Consider the following 18,308-nt stretch of genomic DNA (forward strand, 5'->3'; position numbering starts at 1 on the left):
GGATATTTGAATTTTAATACATCAATTAAAAATAGTTAAATCCCAATTGAGTGATGTGCTTGTTTCTTCTTCTTTTTAGTTATTTATTTAAACATAAATTATATTAAAACGTGAAATTGCATAGAACCCAAGTGCTTTCGTCACATTGAAACCCATTTTTTCAAGGGCAAATTATAAATACCACTCTTAAATTAGGGTGATATTTGTAATTACACCCTCCAACTTTCAATTATAAAAATTGGTTCCATAAACTTCTTTAAGTAATAAAAGTGGATCCTCAAGTTTACAATAATGATAAAAATTGGACCTACGAATGATAAAAATTGAACTCTTAAACTTATACAAAAATGTTACAATTTATACGATTATGTAAGTTTGAAAGTCCAACTTGACCCAATTTCAACGTTTGTAATTTTTTAAATTGAAAATGATTGTAATAACTACCATAGTTCATGGGTGGTTTTTGCAATTTTTCCTTTTCTACCTAAGAAAAAAATTAAATCTCTAATATATATTTTTCAAAAAATTCATTTATATTAAAATATTTTAGATATAAAAAATTGTTCAAACTAGTAGAAATTGTTTCAAAAATTATTTTGAGATGTAAAAAATTCTAATTTCTTTCTTAAATGATAGTTTTTAAAAATTAAATATTTGAAAAGTTAAATTAAATATGCCTTTGAGAGGACGAGGTTTTTCTTTAGTAAAAGAAATTAATTTAATTATGGGTTTTAAAGTTTGATACACGTCGACCATATTTTGACGTTTGACTGACTAAATATTTCCAATTAGTTAATGTCTTTTATAAATTAATTTGAAAACGTCTCGAAGATTCAATGGACAAAAATAATTTAGCATAAATAATAAATATATCAAAATATTGGTCATTTCCTCCCTCTGTTTTCTTTTTTCTCCTTAAACTTTTATATTTATTCCATTATTGTCTTAAAATTTAAATGTTTCAATATTGTCAATTTTGTATATTATTATCGATTAATTAGCTTAATTAGAATACAACGTTAAATCAAATAAATAGACACCAATAGACTCAATAAAATAAAGAAACAAAAAAGAAAAATATTGAAAAGGGAAAACTAGATAAGAAAATAATAATTGGAATAAATCCTAATTAACTTTAACATCACTTGAGTTTGTGAAGAGACCGACTAAAGTTTATGCCAAAAACTGAAGAAAATTTTCAAATCAAATTATGATAGACCTGGATTGGAAATAAGAATAACTAAAACACATGGAACTTCTGGGTTGGAGACAGAACCTACAAAGAACTAAAATACATTGAACTTTTGGGTTGGAGACAGATCCCACAAAAAACTAAAACACAAAAAAAAAAAAAAAAAAAAAAAAAAAAAAAAAAATTGGACTGGAAACAGAGATCCTCATAGAGAGATCTAAAACAAAACTCATGAATTGCTGATGTGAAAATGGAATAGTCCTTGGAAGATCAGAAAACATGTTAGAGGCTGAAACTGACAAACAAAAACGCAATATCAACTAAGCAAGTGAACCAAATCTGGATCTGGCAAATCCTCCGTCAATGGCGGGTCAACAAAGGATAGAAGAAGAGTCTGAAAAATATAAACCCCAAATAGGCTCTGGTACCATGTTAATTTTGTATATTATTATTGAATAATTAGCTTAATCAAAATACAATACTAAGGTGAATAAATTGACACTAATAGATCTAACAAAGGAATGAAATAGAAAAAGAAAAATAATAAAAAGAAAAAACTAGATAAAGAAAAGATACAAAAGAAATAATAATTGGAATAAACCCTAATTAACTTTAATAAATACTTTATCTCGAACGTTATCTTCTTATGAATCATTTAAAGAAGATATAAAATTCATTTAAAATCTCACACGTAAAGTTCGTTTGATAACAAGTTCACTTTTAGTTTTATATTTTTAAAACTAATGTTTGTTTCATCTCAACTTTTCTATCATAATTTTCAATCATTTTATTTTTTCATAAAAATAAATCCAACACCTAACCTAAAACAATTCATAAACTTATCTATATACATATATGCAAATTACTGATTAACCAAAAATCTTAAATCAATAGATGAATGTAAATTTAATATTAGAATATTAATTGAAAAAAAAAAAAAACAACATTGCAAAGATTTGAAGATAGCCTTCCTATTCTTATACCAAGTTAAATGTAACACTCCCAGAGTTTTTTTTTTTTTTTAAAGAATGAACTTTCGAGGACGAAAGTTTTTTGAGGAGGGAAGAATGTAACACCCCGCACATTTTTTAGTAATAATGTAATTTCAGTAACTTTATTATTTGAAATTTCAGTAATTGTTATTAGTTGGAAGGCATTTTTTGAATTCAAGTGTAAGTGCGAGAATTTAAATGTTTGCGTGAAATTATTCAATTTGAAATTCAAATTGGAAATTAATGACAAGAATTAATTTTCTTTTGAAACGGAAAGGAATTTAATTGTGTAAAACGGGAAGGAATTAAATGTAATTATATTTATTTTCTTTTTTGTTTTATTATTATTATTGTTGTTTTTTTTTTTTTAATAAAAAGTCAAACTCCACCTCCCTTTTCTTCCTCACGTTCGTGAGCCCATCCGACACAGCCCAAAGCTGCCGCATCAGTTTCTTCTTCATGACCTCCGTCCACCACTGCTCAAGCGTCGTTCGCTTTTGCCGTCACAGGATCTATCGATTTGGGTAAGATTTCTGCCGTTTGGGTTTGTTTTCAGTTGATTCTTGAATACTCATTTACTTTTGGCATCAATTGGTTGATACCCATTATGTTTCAACTTTGGATTCAAGTTTGTGGAGGTATTGAGGTGTTGTTCAGTGAAGTTGAAGAGTTTGGTTTGCTAATTATTTGGGCTTAAAATTGGAGGTTTGGAAGGTGAATTCGAATTGGACCACACCATAGGTAAGGTTATATGGAAAAATTTTGTAATATTTTGGTGTTTGGAATTTGGCCTTAACTATTAATTTTAAAGCTTGGTTTATGTTTAGGCTTGATTAAGGATTCAAGAATTTCACAAAGATTCAATTGCTTTTTGGTTCGACCTAATATTAAGGTAAGTAATCTTACTACTGGAACTGCCCATGGGCCAGGCATTAGATGTATGCTAGCATGATAAATGTATGTTATGGCAGAATGTTAGCATGGTAGACTGATAGTATAATATGATCAAAGTATGTTCTGGAACGAGATCTGAATTATTTATTTATGCACATAAACACTTGAAGCATATGAGATGATATGTGCTTCCATATGATTGTATTTGATCTAATGATGTTGAGGTATACATGTATGTTGTAGAACCATAATGTTGAGGTATACATGTATGTCGTAGAACCATGATGTTGAGGTTTATATGTATGTCATAAATTCGTACAGTGATGATTATGATGTTGAGACTGTGTAAATGTCTTTACTGATTAGTTAGATGCCCATTAGATTTTGTGTTTCATTCGGGATTCGCCAGTTTGTGTTTCCTTCGGGATTCACCAGTTTGTGTCTTCTTCGGGATTCACCAGTTTGTGTCTCCTTCAGGATTCACCAGAGGTAGTGGTCATACTTAACTACAGTAGGATAGGACTCAGTCTCCTTCTTATTTCTGTGCATATGTGTCCCATGAGGACTAGAGCAATTTATATGTTTCACCGGAGGTGAGTATCTAGAGGATATAGATGCCCAGCCTGACCCTAGTAGTAGGGTTACTTACTGAGTATTTTATACTCATTCTTTTCCATGTTGTTGTTTCAGGTAAGGGTAGAGATGCACCGGCAATGGACAAGCGGAATTCGTGATCGAGCCACTGGGACTAGTTTTTACGCTTCCGCACCATGAGATTTAAAGCTCTTCTCATGTTTCTCTTAGTTTTTAGTTTTGGTGTTTAAAACTTACTTTTAAGAATTGTCTTTCAGACTTATTTATTGACTTTTATGATTTATGGGTACCCTACTATTGTTTTAGTGTTTGAATTTAATGAAAGTCTTTCAAACTTACTTTATTTAATTAGCATTTATTTCGCCATAAACGAGTGTCGTTTTGAGTTCCATGCATGCATGTATTTAGTAACGGTCTAACTTAAGTCCTAGGGAGTCGGGTCGTTACATTAAATCATTTGACTAAAAGATTCAAATGGGTGAATATAAATTTGTTAAATCAACCGAATAAGAGTGAGTTATAAGTCTTTTGTCAAATAAATAAAATAAATATGATGAAATTGAGATTAATTTATTTATTATTAATTATTTTTTGGAAGAAAATAAAAAAAATTATAATACTATGAGAGTCATATTTAATATTGTGAATCCCATGTTAATATTAGTGAGCCTATCTATTTTTAAAATTATGCTGATATGACATACAATAAAAATATAATATTATGGTATTAGTGGAAATTTTCTCCCAAAAAAAAGTCCTATTTGTATTTGCTTCCCTGTTCCTATCATTGCGTGATGAATGAATATGACTACTTTCTTTAGCTTAATTGGGTCTTGTTGGTCCCACAGTCCCTTCAACAAATTCTCGTTTCACCGTTCAAATTACGGAACAGGCTGGCCACAACATAACAAGTCTTCTTCCAAATTATGATCTGTTTGTTGTTTTTATTTTAAAAATTAAGTTTATTTTATCCACATTTCTTACAATAATTTGTATTTTTTTTTAAATATAATAGTTGAATTCTTAGTCAACTTTCAAAAATAAAAATAATTTTTTAAAAGCTATTTTTTTAATTCTCAAAATTTAACTTGATTTTTTAAATTATCGATAAAAAGTAGATAATAAATTAAGAAATTTAGAGGTAGAATTAGTGTTCATAGTCTTGATTTTTAAAAACAAAATAGTTATCAAACGAGATTTTAATTTTCTTTTCAATTTATTTTTTTACAAAATTTTGATAGTGGAAGATGTTAATTATATCTAGAAAGAGTGAATCAACCCCCAATTGAGCAAACAAAATAATATCTTCTTTGATTTTAGATCCAATCAATTTTAAACTCTCAACGATGTCTAATTAATATCATCACCTTCCCAATAATAACATATTTATTATTATTTATTTATAAACATTACTTTTATTCTCGCAGTGATATGCTAATGTGAAGTTGAACTACCAAGAGAGAGAGAGAAAAAAAAAAGTAGTTAAATACATTTCTCAACCCAAACATTAAATTTAGACCATTAATTATTTAATAGGAAGTGTTTGTTTCATCAATTAAAGAAAGATATATCTAATATAGAACAAAGTGACTTTTACGAAGTATAATTTAGAATAGAGAAATTTGAATCACTGATCTCTTGATTATTAATATACCAGTTGAATTGTATTTACTTTGACAACATTAATATTGTTTTATACGTATACATAATGATCATTTTGTAAACATTAGTGCTAATTAAACTAGAAAAAAAAAGTCAACATTAATTCATAAATGAACAAACTATATAATACAAAATTCAAGGAACATAAAATAGAACAAAAAAAAATCAATTTGAAATATTCTAATGAGGGAATGATCTTAAATGGGTTGTTTGGGGTTGAGTTGATAATTATAGTATGTGTTATAATAATTTGTGTTTAAGATGCACATTATTTTACTATGAATTATAATAGTATATATTTTAAGTATGTCTTAAATGGGAAATCCAAATATTTGGTGAGTTATAATAGCGCACCTAATTGAAGGTTAGTTGGAGGTCAACCGCCTTTAAATGATTTTAAAATAGTTAAAATTCACCTTTTTTTTTTTTTTTGTTTAAAAATATTTTTATTCATTTAAAATCAAATTTAATTAAAATTTGTTCTTAATAATTCAAAATTAATTTAAAGTTTAACGTGCAATCGATTTTAAATCATTTTAGCATAGACTGTATAGATCATATAGGTGAAGCCAAATTTTATAAATGAAAGAGGGCCTAAAAAAGGTGAAATTAGTTAATAAAAATGTAATTAAATTGAAAGAGGGCACATAATTTTGGTAGTTGCATGGGCTAATCACTCCTTTTCATTACTTCCAAATATTAAAATGACTATAATACCCTTTCACTTCCACGTGTACCTCTGTTATTGGCTAACCCCCTAGTCCACGATAAGCACAGTGGAGCAGAATTGCTTTTTTTTTAAAATTTTTATTTTTATAAATGTGTGACGTAAAACCATTTGAAAATCCACAATTGTACTGTGAAGTGGTGCTTATCGTCCTTATTTAAAAAGGGCTTAAGCGTCCTTCCACTTTCTCCATATCAACAAAATAAATTATTAAAAACAAAAACAAAAAATCTCAATTCTCAATAGAGCTCTCTGAGCTCTCTCAATTCTCATCCATGGCGTCTCTTTCTTCAATGCTTTTCTTTGCTTTTTCTTTCCTTTTCTTTCAATCTTTCGCCGGAAAAATCTCGCCGGACTCCCACCACCTCACCGTCGAACTCGCCGGCCTTTTCCCCTCCGCCTCCTGCACCCGCCGCTCCCCCCAAGGTCTCTCTCTCCTTTTCTCTAATTTCCTCTCTCTACAATAATTTTCCAGTGTTATAAATTGAATTTCCTTTTCATTTTTTTTAGACATTTTCTGTTTTCTGTTTTCTTTTTAAATTATTGGATTGGAAAATTTTTATTTTGGTAAAAATTAAAAGTTGATTTTCTGTAAACCAGGAAGATGGTTTTTATATTTTTAATTTTTTATGGGATTTATATTTGGATGTTATGTATTAATATATTTAGGCATGAATCACCATTAATTTCTCTGTCGAACATATGCTTACGTGTCCTGAACATAGCCATGACTAATTTTTCAACCTTAATATTTATACTTGAGATTTATTTATACAGTTTTTAACTAAAAAAAATAAATTGTGCAGCTTTTTCTTACCTCCAATTAAAAGTTGTCACGTAATAATTAGTTTTTTTAATTATTAAAAAATAATTTTCATAGAAATGGAGAAAGAGATAACATGGATTTAGATGTAATCTAGTCTGTTAATTGTTAGAAAATTATTTTGTTCATATAGATAGAGAAAGAGATAACATGGATTTATGTGTAACCAGTATTCTTCTTTTAATTATAGCTTAGTTAGAAAATAAAAGATTCCAAAAATTCGAGTAATTTGAAAGAACACAAAAATAATAATAGAAAAAGAAAAATGTTTATCGGTGGGTTGTTGGTTTTGTAGCTAAAAAGCAAAAGAAAAAATCAATTTATTGAAAAGGGAAAAAAAAAAGTCAATAAATGGGCCCAAATTTCATATTATTTAAGTACGGTGACGAATTGCTTGCTTAATTATGGATTTTAATTACCCTTTTTATAATAGTATGGTTTCTTTATTTGTAATGCACTTTGCAAAAAAAAAGATTTTCAAGATCCTCACCACATTTTACGAGTCCATAGAATATAAATTTTTTATTAGAAAGATAATCTTTCTTCAAATCTCGCTAAATATTTTTATACTCTTTAAATATGGAAAAAAAAACAATTAAATATTGAAATGAGCTCTATTAGTAGATGAGCTTATGTTAGAAGCAAGCATTTTCAAACAAGTCAATAAATGATGGGGATAGAATAATTGTTTTTTATATTGAAAACTTTGTTTATATTTAGAATTGGAAAAATAACACTTACGTAGAGAGTCAAAAGTACAAAAAGACAAAGAAGTACAGCGTCAGAGGATGCAAATATTCCGCAACCTCATACGGCTGTGTAATTAAAGCTCCAACTGAAGCCACCGCTATAATTGCGTCTTTGAAACCATCAACCACTCCAGGTGGGCCTCTTGAAGCCCATATTATGAATACAGCCCATTGTTAGCCCAAACACAATATTTTGTCTTTTATTTTTTTTTAATTGTTTCTTCAATATATGATTAAAAAAAATTATTCCTAAATTATGATATATTTGACTACTTGTGAATATTATAAATTAAAAAAAAAGTATAATCATTTTATATTAACCAATCTTAATCCAAAATAGTCAAGCAGACTTGTTTTTTCTAGTGGTATCGAAACTCTCTTCTTTTTTTTTTTTTAATTTTTCATATGATTATTCCAAAAGTAGTATCTCCTGGGAAATTGAACTTTTATTTACCTTTATTTTCAATGGGATCCACTAATTGGGGAGTATAGTATTCTCATAGTATTAGAAAATTCTTTAATAAATATATAGTTTAACAATAATAGATATGTATCAATTCAAGGTTGAAGGTTTAAATCTTTGTACTCCATTTTTATTTACACTCAAAATAGTAAAATTTAAATCCAACTTTTAGAGTCTATTAGTAATAGGTTATATTGTTAATAGGAGCTTATCACCAATAGAGTCATGTCTATCAATAATAGAATTTATCACCATAAATTTTGTTTACAATATTTTTAAAATAATGTTATATATTAATTATTAGTTTTAAAAGTATTTGGATAAATAAAAGAAATATAATTAATCTTGTTGTTTGATGGCTTGTGGCAGCCCATATTTCAAGTCAGAGAGAGCAGTCGTCACTGGAGGTAATTCACCGGCACGGCCCATGCGGCGTCGGAGATTCAAAATCTCCAACGGCCGCGGAAATGTTCGTGCAAGATCAGGCTCGAGTGGATTTCATCAACTCTAAATTCTCAGGGAAGTTCAAAGCCATGGACAGTTTACGGCCGTCGAAGGCCACAAAAATTCCGGCAAAGTCTGGTGCCACAATCGGCTCCGGCAACTACATAGTGAACGTGGGTCTAGGGACGCCGAAGAAGTACCTGTCGCTTATATTTGACACCGGCAGCGATCTGACGTGGACTCAATGCGAGCCTTGTGCTAGATATTGCTACGACCAAAAGGACCCTGTTTTCGCTCCTTCTCAATCCACCACTTATTCCAATATCACTTGTTCTTCCCCTGACTGCGCTCAGCTTGAATCAGGCACTGGTAATTTCACTTTAATTACTCCTTTAAACTAAATTTCTTAACTTAATTCTTTAAGTTTCTCTAATACCTCTTTAAATTTTCACACACAATTGAAAACTATTTTACTCAAAATTCAATTTTAAAATTTAATCCCTTCCGTGATTTAAAAATGTCTAATAAATTTTCAAAATTTGAAATGTGTTTATTAAAAAAGTAATTTTGAACTTAATGTCTTTTAGAAAAATTGAAATTCATGTTTACAAAAATTCGAATATTTTAATTTTGTATTTTGAAATTTGTAAATCGTAAAAAGAAAATATTTTTAAAAAATAGGGATAAAAACTTAAAAATCAAATAAACACAAATCTTACCGATGAGAGATTAGATTTATAATTTGCTATCATCATCATCATTATTAAATTTAAAGGTGAGAGATTGAACTTTTGAGACTGTAATTTTAGGTATTAGAGAGATTAACTACAAATGTCTAAAATTTGAGGAAAAAATACATTTCGTCCTTGGGTAGTTTAATGCTACTTTCTTAGGTCTTTAATGAGATTGATTTCAATTTAATTCTTATGTTTCAAATTATTATAATTTTATAAATATAACTTTTCGATCCTAAGATTAATTTATTGATTTAAAAGAATTATAATTAATTAATTTTTTTTTTTTATCACTATTAAAAATAGTTTTAAATTTCCATTTCATAATCACGGTAAGAAACCAAATTCAAGAGTCGAGAGTTAAAATAATATTTTTAAATATAGAAACAAGTGAAAATCATTGATTCCAAAAATTAGATTAAAATTGAATTAACCAAACTTAAGCATATCAATGTATGACTAAAAAGTTAATTAACAATTGATGTGAAAATACAGGGAATCAGCCAGGTTGCTCCGCCGCGAAATCCTGCATTTACGGAATACAATACGGCGATCAATCCTTCTCCGTCGGATATTTCGCTAAAGAAACTCTAACCTTAACCTCCACCGACGTTATCGACAATTTCCTCTTCGGTTGCGGCCAAAACAACCGTGGACTCTTCGGCAGCGCCGCCGGTCTCATCGGCCTTGGCCAGGACAAGATTTCCATCGTCAAACAGACAGCCCAAAAGTACGGCCAGATCTTCTCCTACTGCCTCCCTAAAACCTCCAGTTCCACTGGCTACCTAACATTCGGCAGTGGTGGCGGTGGCGGCGCTCTGAAATACACGCCGATCATAGAAGCACACGGCGTCGCGAATTTCTACGGCCTCAACATCGTAGGTATGAAGGTCGGCGGAACACAGATCCCGATCTCGCCGTCGGTCTTCTCGACCTCCGGCGCGATCATCGATTCCGGCACGGTGATCACACGGCTGCCGCCGGATGCATACAGTGCCTTGAAATCGGCGTTTCAGAAAGGAATGGTGAGGTATCCGAAGGCGCCGGAGCTTTCGATTTTGGACACGTGTTACGATCTGAGCAAATACGCCGCCGTATCGATCCCGAAAGTGTCGTTTCTTTTCAAAGGAGGAACAGAGATCGATCTTGACGGCACCGGAATCTTGTACGGAGCATCGACGGATCAGGTGTGTTTGGCGTTCGCCGGTAATCGGGATCCGAGCACCATCGCCATTATTGGGAACGTGCAGCAGAAGACTTTGCAGGTGGTTTACGATGTCGGTGGGGGGAAGATTGGGTTTGGTTATAATGGTTGTTAGAGGGCTATAAATATAAAAGTAGGTTTGTTGTGGGGCTAATAATGAAAAGAAAAAAAAGAAAATTTCAAAGAAGAAAATTTGATGGGAAAAAGGAAAGAAATTTTATTTATAATAAGGGTCATGGAAATTGGATTACTGATGAATTGTGTGAAGAAATTTTAGAAGAAAAAAAGGTTGAAAGAAGTTTGCAAATGTATAGGATTCAAAGCCTTTTGTTTGTTGCTTCATATTTGTTGTTATTGTAATTTACAGCCCTTACAAGTTGTAATGTTTTCTTTTTTATTGTACGATAAGACAAAAAATTTCAATTGAAGTTTTAACTGGTTAAGACATATGCTTTTAGATCGAAAGGTTAGAAGCTCAAATATGACCGAAGTTGTTTTCTTAACTGCATTATCTTTGTCTCTTTTTATTCGTCCTTTTACTTAGGAGAGCTTGCATAGATAGTGATTATATAATAAAAATTAAAGTTTATATAACAAGATAAAATTAATTGCAAATATAGAGTTTTTATAATACAGATTTAGGCCCAGAATTATGAAAAGACAAAAATGGACATGACCCATTTTGAAAAGCCTTCTTTCACGGTCTGGCTCACCATCGGGAAGACAAATTGATTCATTACATAATCAATGGTCCACCTTCTTTCGAGCCCTATCATCAGGGAAGACAAATCAGTTCCCACCCTTCATCTTTCTTGATTTCGCTTCGACAGTGTCGTTCTTCTTCCCCTTCGATTTTACTCCGAACTTCAGAAGGTACGTTTCTTCTTCTTCGTTTCTTCGTTTCTTCTTCTTCATTTCTGTTGGAATTGGTGTTCTAAATCTCTTATATTCTTGTAGCTTGTAAACATTATATAAACAAGTTGTTAGTAATAAAATAATTGTTAATTTATAAGCATAAAATCAATTCAATAAACTAAAGATCCTAGGTTATGTTATGTAATTTAAACAAGTAGGTAGAGACATACAAGTGGATCTTGTTTAAATAATAACCTAAACGACCAGTAGTAGATGGATAAAGTTGGGTACCTTATCCTGGTGACACTATGGATATAGCCTGCTTTGTAGGTACAACAAGTATTGTAAAGTGTTATAAATGATTTGATCCTAATCATTTATGTGGAGACATGTGAGCAGGGGTATTATATACAAAGAGTTTGTATAAGACTAGATCACGAAATGATTGGTCTCATTATATAACGCCGTTAATAATAGAGACTTACATTTCACTAGGATGATCATAGATGACATGACCTGAATCTTGAGTGAGTTGTGAACTCCTACTCATGAAGGCAATCCTTTTATTTGTATGGGTGACAGTGGCCAGATTGTCAACTTTATAAGCTTACCATTTTGGGCATTCGTCTGGCTAGGGAGCTGGGAACACAGCTACACAATAGGGAATTCACTTCTTCCCCGATATTAGAGTAAGTAGATAAATTACTCTCTTAAGGACTGATTCTGGGGCTTGAACATAGTGGCCACACTATTTCCTTACCCAAGAGGAACTTGGTCATAGTTGGACTATGACTTATTATTCATTAGAGGAATTCATGGTACTTAAGGAGTTAGATGTAACTACGGGAAAAAACGGTAATTTTGGCCTAGCTGTACTTACGAGCAATTTGTGAAGGGTCATCACACTGTTGATTGGTTATATCCAATGGACATAGAAATATATCTATAATGCAAAGATTGCAACTCTTGCTCCTTAGTAGAATGACTGATAGTTAATGGAAGAGTTTAATTAATTATCCAAGTACCATTGGAGCTTCAATCTATAGGTCCATAAGGTCCCATCTGTAGCTCAACGGGGATTTAATTGAGAATTAATTTTGGATTAATTTGAAGTGTTCAAATTAATTGAGAAAATTAATTATATATGATATAATTAATTAAATTAATTGTATATGTAATATAATTAATATAATGTATTTGATACATTATGATATAAGGTAATATGAGAGGAATTTGAATATAATTTCAATTATATGGATGAGATTCATATAAGTGAATTTAGTGTAAATGTGATTTATATTGAGTACTGTAGGATTGTATCAGCAACAGCGGAAGCAACAAGGATCATTAAGCACTCTAATTCATTAATTTTGGCATAATATAAAGCACGCTCTTGCAGAAACAAGTGGGTTTTAAGACATACCTTTGTAGAACTTCTTCAAAGTTCGATTTCCAGCTGTAAACTTCTCAAACTCTTGTTATAGACCACCTCAAGATCTTCCCCACTATTTTCTTGGTGCTCTAGATTGAGTTGTGGGACTCAAAACAAGCTTGAATCAAGGGAATTTTGGGAAGAGCTCACAGTAGCAATCCACTTGAAGAACTTCTTCTTCAACCCGAAATTTTCAGCAAAAATTCTATCGATTGCATGCCTCAAATTCACTCCAATCTCTTCAATATATTGCACCATCATACAAAGAAGATAGTCGCATCAGATGCAGCTCATGCTTGGAGTAATTGAAGGCAAAAGAATGGATTTTGTGTGAGCAACTATGAAGGTGTAATGGAAAAATCTAGCTTTCCATTTTTGTGTATTTTTGAACTTATCCAAATTCTAAATTTGATTTTAGAAAAAACAATTTGATTTCACAAATCAAAATTATTAATTTTACAAATTAATTTTTCTAAATTAATAAATAATTATTTAAATAATTTAAATAATTCTAATTAATTTAATATCAAATATTAAATTAATTTTACATAGATCCATCTTTATATATTTAAATCATATTTAAATACTAATTCCTTTGATTCTAATTTGAACGTTTCAAACTAACTTATCACGCTACTCTAGAGCTAATCCATTTACGAGCTAGTAGGGGGACCTCGTTGACCTAAAGATCATGGGCTCCAACGATCCGAGATTAATTGGCTAAACTCATTAGACCAAATTAACCCACATTCGTTAACTAATGAGTCACTCCACTAAAGTCCATAGTTGAACTCCCCTCACTGTAGATATATTATGTCCACATGATTTAACCATAATTAGTAAGTCACCCTTCACAGGTTGTTCGTAATAACGGCTGGGTCAAATATTTGTTTTACCCCCAAGATTACGTCTTGTTCCTCAAGTTCCTACTGATTCTCTAATGAACTACTAGTTTGTGATCCAGTCACTAAACTAAAACTTTCTCAGCCTAGTGAGAGGGTAGGGCCCCTTATTCAAGACCTGGATTCAGTGCTTGAGAGAACAACCTTTCTCCTATCCCTAAATCGGAGGCGTGAATTCCATCTTGCACCCAATATCCTCAGCTATCTATTTAGTCTTATCCATGAAATAGGAGACTTATTAAGCCGACGCTGTTAAGCCAACCCTCACCTATGCAAATCTAAGGATAATCTCAAATAAACAGGAGTTCATAGTTAGCTCAGGATTAAGATTGAGTTACCTATGTCATCTAAGTGAAATAGTCAGTCTTATACAGTAAACAGTGTTATAAAGTAAGAGTGACTTATTTCTTGGTCAGATATTATGTAAACTCATTGCATAGGACATCCCCACTCCTCATGTAATAACATGTACGAATTAGGATCACTTCGTATATAACACTTTACAACTCTTTGTAATAACTACAGAGTAGGCCGCATCTAATAGTGTTACCAGAATAAGGTACCCAACCTTATTCACATACTATAGATCTTTTTGACTATTTACTCGAACCTGATCCACTCTTATGTCTCCACATAAAGTTCAAGTACTCATGTAATAGTCATGGGCCTTAGTTTATTGGATTTAGACTTTTATGTATACAATTATAAAATCAATAATAAGTTTATTGACTATAAAAAATGTTTATCATTTTACAAACTACGAGTTGTAGGACATAAAACCCAATAATACTCCTACTTGGACTAAAACTCCAGTGGATCAATATATACAAATATATACAATGTTGAGTTTACATGGAGAGAATAAAACATACAAATACAATAAACTAGGGCATTACAATACCCATAAATTCTCCCACTTGACCCTCGAACACTTTAGCTGAGATAGTCTTTGTAATCGAATCAGCTAAGTTGTCTTGTGAAGCAATCTGGGTGACAATTACATCTTCTCTGTGTACAATCTCCCTGATGAGATGGTACTTTCGCTCGATATACTTTCCTTTTTTATGACTTCGTGGTTTCTTTGAATTTGCAACTACTCCACTCTTGTCACAATAAAGAGTGACAGGCAGGTGTATATTAGGAACTACTTTCAGGTCAGTCAGGAACTTTCTGAGCCATATCGCTTCTTTTGCTGCTTCACTTAAAGCTACATACTCAGCTTCCATTGTGGAGTCAGCAATACAACTCTGCTTGATGCTTCTCCACACAACTACTCCTCCATTCAGATTGAATACTGACCCCGAAGTTGATTTCCTTCAATCAATATCGGTATGGAAGTCAAAATCAGTGTATCCAGTAAGGATCATATCCTTAGCACCATACACAAGCATATAATCTCTCGTTCTCCAAAGATACTTGAGAATGTTTTTAACAGCAGTCCAACGATCATATCCAGGATTGGACTGATATCTGCAGACTATTCCTACGACATAGCGTATATCGGGACGAGTACACAACATTGCATACATTAAACTCCCTACTGCTGATGCATATGGAATTCGATTCATCTCCTCAACTTCTTGAGGTGTCTTAGGACTTTGTTCCTTAGACAGGTGAATTTCATGTCTGAAAGGTAACAATCCTTTCTTAGAATTTTTCATTTTATACCTAGACAACATCTTGTCTATATAAGATGCTTGAGATAATGCTAATGTTCTATTCTTGCGATTCTGAATTATTTGGATTCCAAGAACATACTGTGCTTCTCCCAAATCTTTCATTTGGAATTGCGAAGTCAACCATCTCTTAACGTCAGCTAGAAATTCTACTTCATTCCCAATAAGTAGAATATTATCAACATACAACACCAGAAAAGCGACAGTTTTGTTAACGATTTTCTTATATACACAGGGTTCGTCAATATTTTGTTCAAAGCCATAAGATTTGATCACAATGTCAAATCTCATATTCCAGGATCTAGATGCTTGTTTCAACCCATAAATGAATCGATTAAGTTTGCAAATCTTTTTCTCTTGATCCTGCTATATAAATCTTTCTGGTTGAGACATATAGATATTCTCTTCAAGATAGCCATTCAGAAAAGCTACCTTGACATCCATTTTCCATATTTCATAATCATAAAATGTAGCTATGGACAAGAGTATTCTAATTGACTTTATCATGGCAACTGGAGAGAAAGTTTCTTCATACTCTACCTCCTCTCTTTGGGTAAACCTTTTGCCACAAGTCTTTCTTTGTAGGTTTGTACCTTACCAGCTTGGTCTCATTTTTTTCGTGTAGATACATTTGCAACCGATGGGTTTTACCCCTTCAGGTTGATCCACAAGATCCCAGACAGAGTTGAAATACATAGATTCCATTTCAAGGTCCATGGCTTCAATCCATTGGTCTTTATCCACATCATTCATTGCTTGGTTGAAAGACAATGGATACTCTAAGGCATCATCTGGTATGGTGACTTAAGCTTCAGTCAAACCCATGTACTGGTCAGGCTGTTCCACAACCCTCCCACTACGACGAGGCGTTCTCAACTCTTGATAAGGATGTGAAGTACCAATTTCATCAACAACTCTTGTTGATGGACCTGCTTTTTCAACAACTCTTGTTGATACATTTGTCATTTTTCTAAACATTTCTTCTATTACTAGCTTACTGCGAGGTTGATGATTCTTCATATGGTCTTCCTCTAGGAAGATTGCATTTGTCGATATAAATACCTTGTCTTCCTGAGGATCGTAAAAAAAACCACCTTTTGTTTATTTCGGGTAGCCTATAAATAGGCATACTTTTGAACGGCATTCCAACTTTTTAGGATTTTGTACCAACACATGTGCTGGGGAACCCCAAATTCTTAAATGACGTAAATCTCCTTTATGTTCTCTCCAAAGCTCGTAAGGTGTTTCAAAAACACTTTTCGAGGGAACTATGTTCAAAATATACACTGCAGTTTCAAGTGCTTGTCCCTATAAAGGATTTGGTAACTAAGTGTAACTCATCATGGAACGAACCATGTCCAACAAGGTTCTGTTTCTCCTTTCTGCCACACCGTTTTGCTGAGGTGTACCAGGGACTGTGAGTTGAGACTGGATTCCATGTGCTACCAAATAATTCTGGAATTCTAATTCCATATACCCACCACCTCGATCTAATCGAAGCGTTTTAGTCTTTTTACCTAATTGGTTTTCAACCTCAGCCTTATACTCTTTGAACATTTCAAAAGTTTCAGACTTTTGATGCATTAGGTAAATATGCCCATACCTAGAATAATCATCTATAAAGCTGATGAAATGTTCATACCCTCCTCTTACTCTAACATTTAGAGGGCCACAAAGGTCTAAAGGTTCTTTGGCTCTAAGACCTTTTCCAGAAAAAGATCTTTTTGTCATTTTACCCTCAAGACAGGATTCATAAGGTGGTAATGCACTGTCTTCTAACTTATTTAGATGACCGTTTTTATCCAGTCTCTCAATTCTGTTGAGGTTTATGTGACCCAATCTCAAGTGCCAAAGATAGAAATTTGGAGAAATTTTCCTCTTCTTATGAGTCTCAATAGTTTTAAACATCTCTATGTTCAGTACGACTTTAACCTCGGTCGATTTGAACATATACAAGTTATTTTCTAATTTTGCAGAGCAAATTTATTTACTTCTTGTATTGATGAACACTTCATCATTTTCGAAATAAACTTTATAATTTTATTCTAGCAAATAAGAGATAAATATTAGATTCCTTTTCACAGAAGGAATGTAATACACATTTTTCAAATAAATGTACTTATCTCTTATAAATAACTTCATATCTTCTACTGCTTTAGTTGAAATAACCTCTCCGGTCCCTACCTTAAAGATTGTTTCATCTTCTGTCAACTGTCTCCAGGAACTTGTTTCCTGTGAGATAGTACAAACATGATTAGCGACACCTGAATTAATTATTCAGATTTTATTGTTTTCCACTAAACACGCTTTGTAACAAGTAAATCATATTTATCTTGTTGTTCGAACTTTGTATTCTTATCTATATTATTCAAAATTTTAGATGAGTTGGGAGATAGAGGACAATCCTTTGTTAAAACTCTTTTGGTGTAATCAACTGCTAGTAATTTGTTTGTTGATTTGATTTTACTGTTATTTAATTCGGAAGTGAGTATTCTAGAAGAATTCGACATGCTGATAAAATTTAAACAAATTCTAATTAAAAAATTGTAACTAAATCCAAAATCAAGTTTTAGCAAAAAGTAATAATGTAACCATAATCATTATTTATTTGCAACGATACTTTAGTGAGTCAAAATACGTACTACCGAGAGGCAGTAAGATATTTCTTCACTGAAAGAATTTTGACCAACACTATCTCCAGAATAACTCTTATTCCTATAGTCGTTTAGTTATCGTTTTTGGTCAGAAATTACTAACATTCTTAATAATTATGTAAGTGTAACCCTCCATTTTCAGACGTCATAGGTCGGCCCCAACTATGCTACCGAAATGGAGAGTCGAGGTTGGGAATGGACCTAAGAAATCCTATCCATTTCTGGAGTATGAGTTATTTCGAATCCTATGTTACAACCCTCCGAGGGGATAGTTGAAGTTGATTTTCCCTTATTGTAAGCTATTGCCACTT

The 18,308-nt window shown here is 32.0% G+C and overlaps 1 protein-coding gene across 1 annotated transcript; it reads left to right on the top strand.

Annotated features, from left to right (window-relative positions):
* Positions 1-5,953: 5,953 nt before the first annotated feature.
* Positions 5,954-10,925, top strand: LOC120085795 (aspartyl protease family protein At5g10770-like). The gene is made up of 3 exons (XM_039041990.2): positions 5,954-6,487; positions 8,466-8,909; positions 9,770-10,925. Exons 1-3 carry the CDS (start codon positions 6,337-6,339, stop codon positions 10,591-10,593), a joined length of 1,419 nt encoding a protein of 472 aa, XP_038897918.1. The 5' UTR covers positions 5,954-6,336; the 3' UTR covers positions 10,594-10,925.
* The last annotated feature ends 7,383 nt before the right edge of the window (positions 10,926-18,308 follow it).

The sequence above is a fragment of the Benincasa hispida genome, chromosome 9 (assembly GCF_027475165.1).
Source record: "Benincasa hispida cultivar pf3 chromosome 9, pf3_genome.v1.1, whole genome shotgun sequence".
In the NCBI taxonomy this organism is placed as follows: Eukaryota; Viridiplantae; Streptophyta; class Magnoliopsida; order Cucurbitales; family Cucurbitaceae; genus Benincasa; species Benincasa hispida.

Coding starts and splice junctions, on each gene's coding strand:
- LOC120085795 (XM_039041990.2), top strand. CDS start 6,337: ATGGCGTCTCTTTCTTCAATGCTTTTCTTTGCTTTTTCTTTCCTTTTC. Junction 6,488..8,465: donor CACCCGCCGCTCCCCCCAAG/GTCTCTCTCTCC, acceptor GGCTTGTGGCAG/CCCATATTTCAAGTCAGAGA. Junction 8,910..9,769: donor TCAGCTTGAATCAGGCACTG/GTAATTTCACTT, acceptor GTGAAAATACAG/GGAATCAGCCAGGTTGCTCC.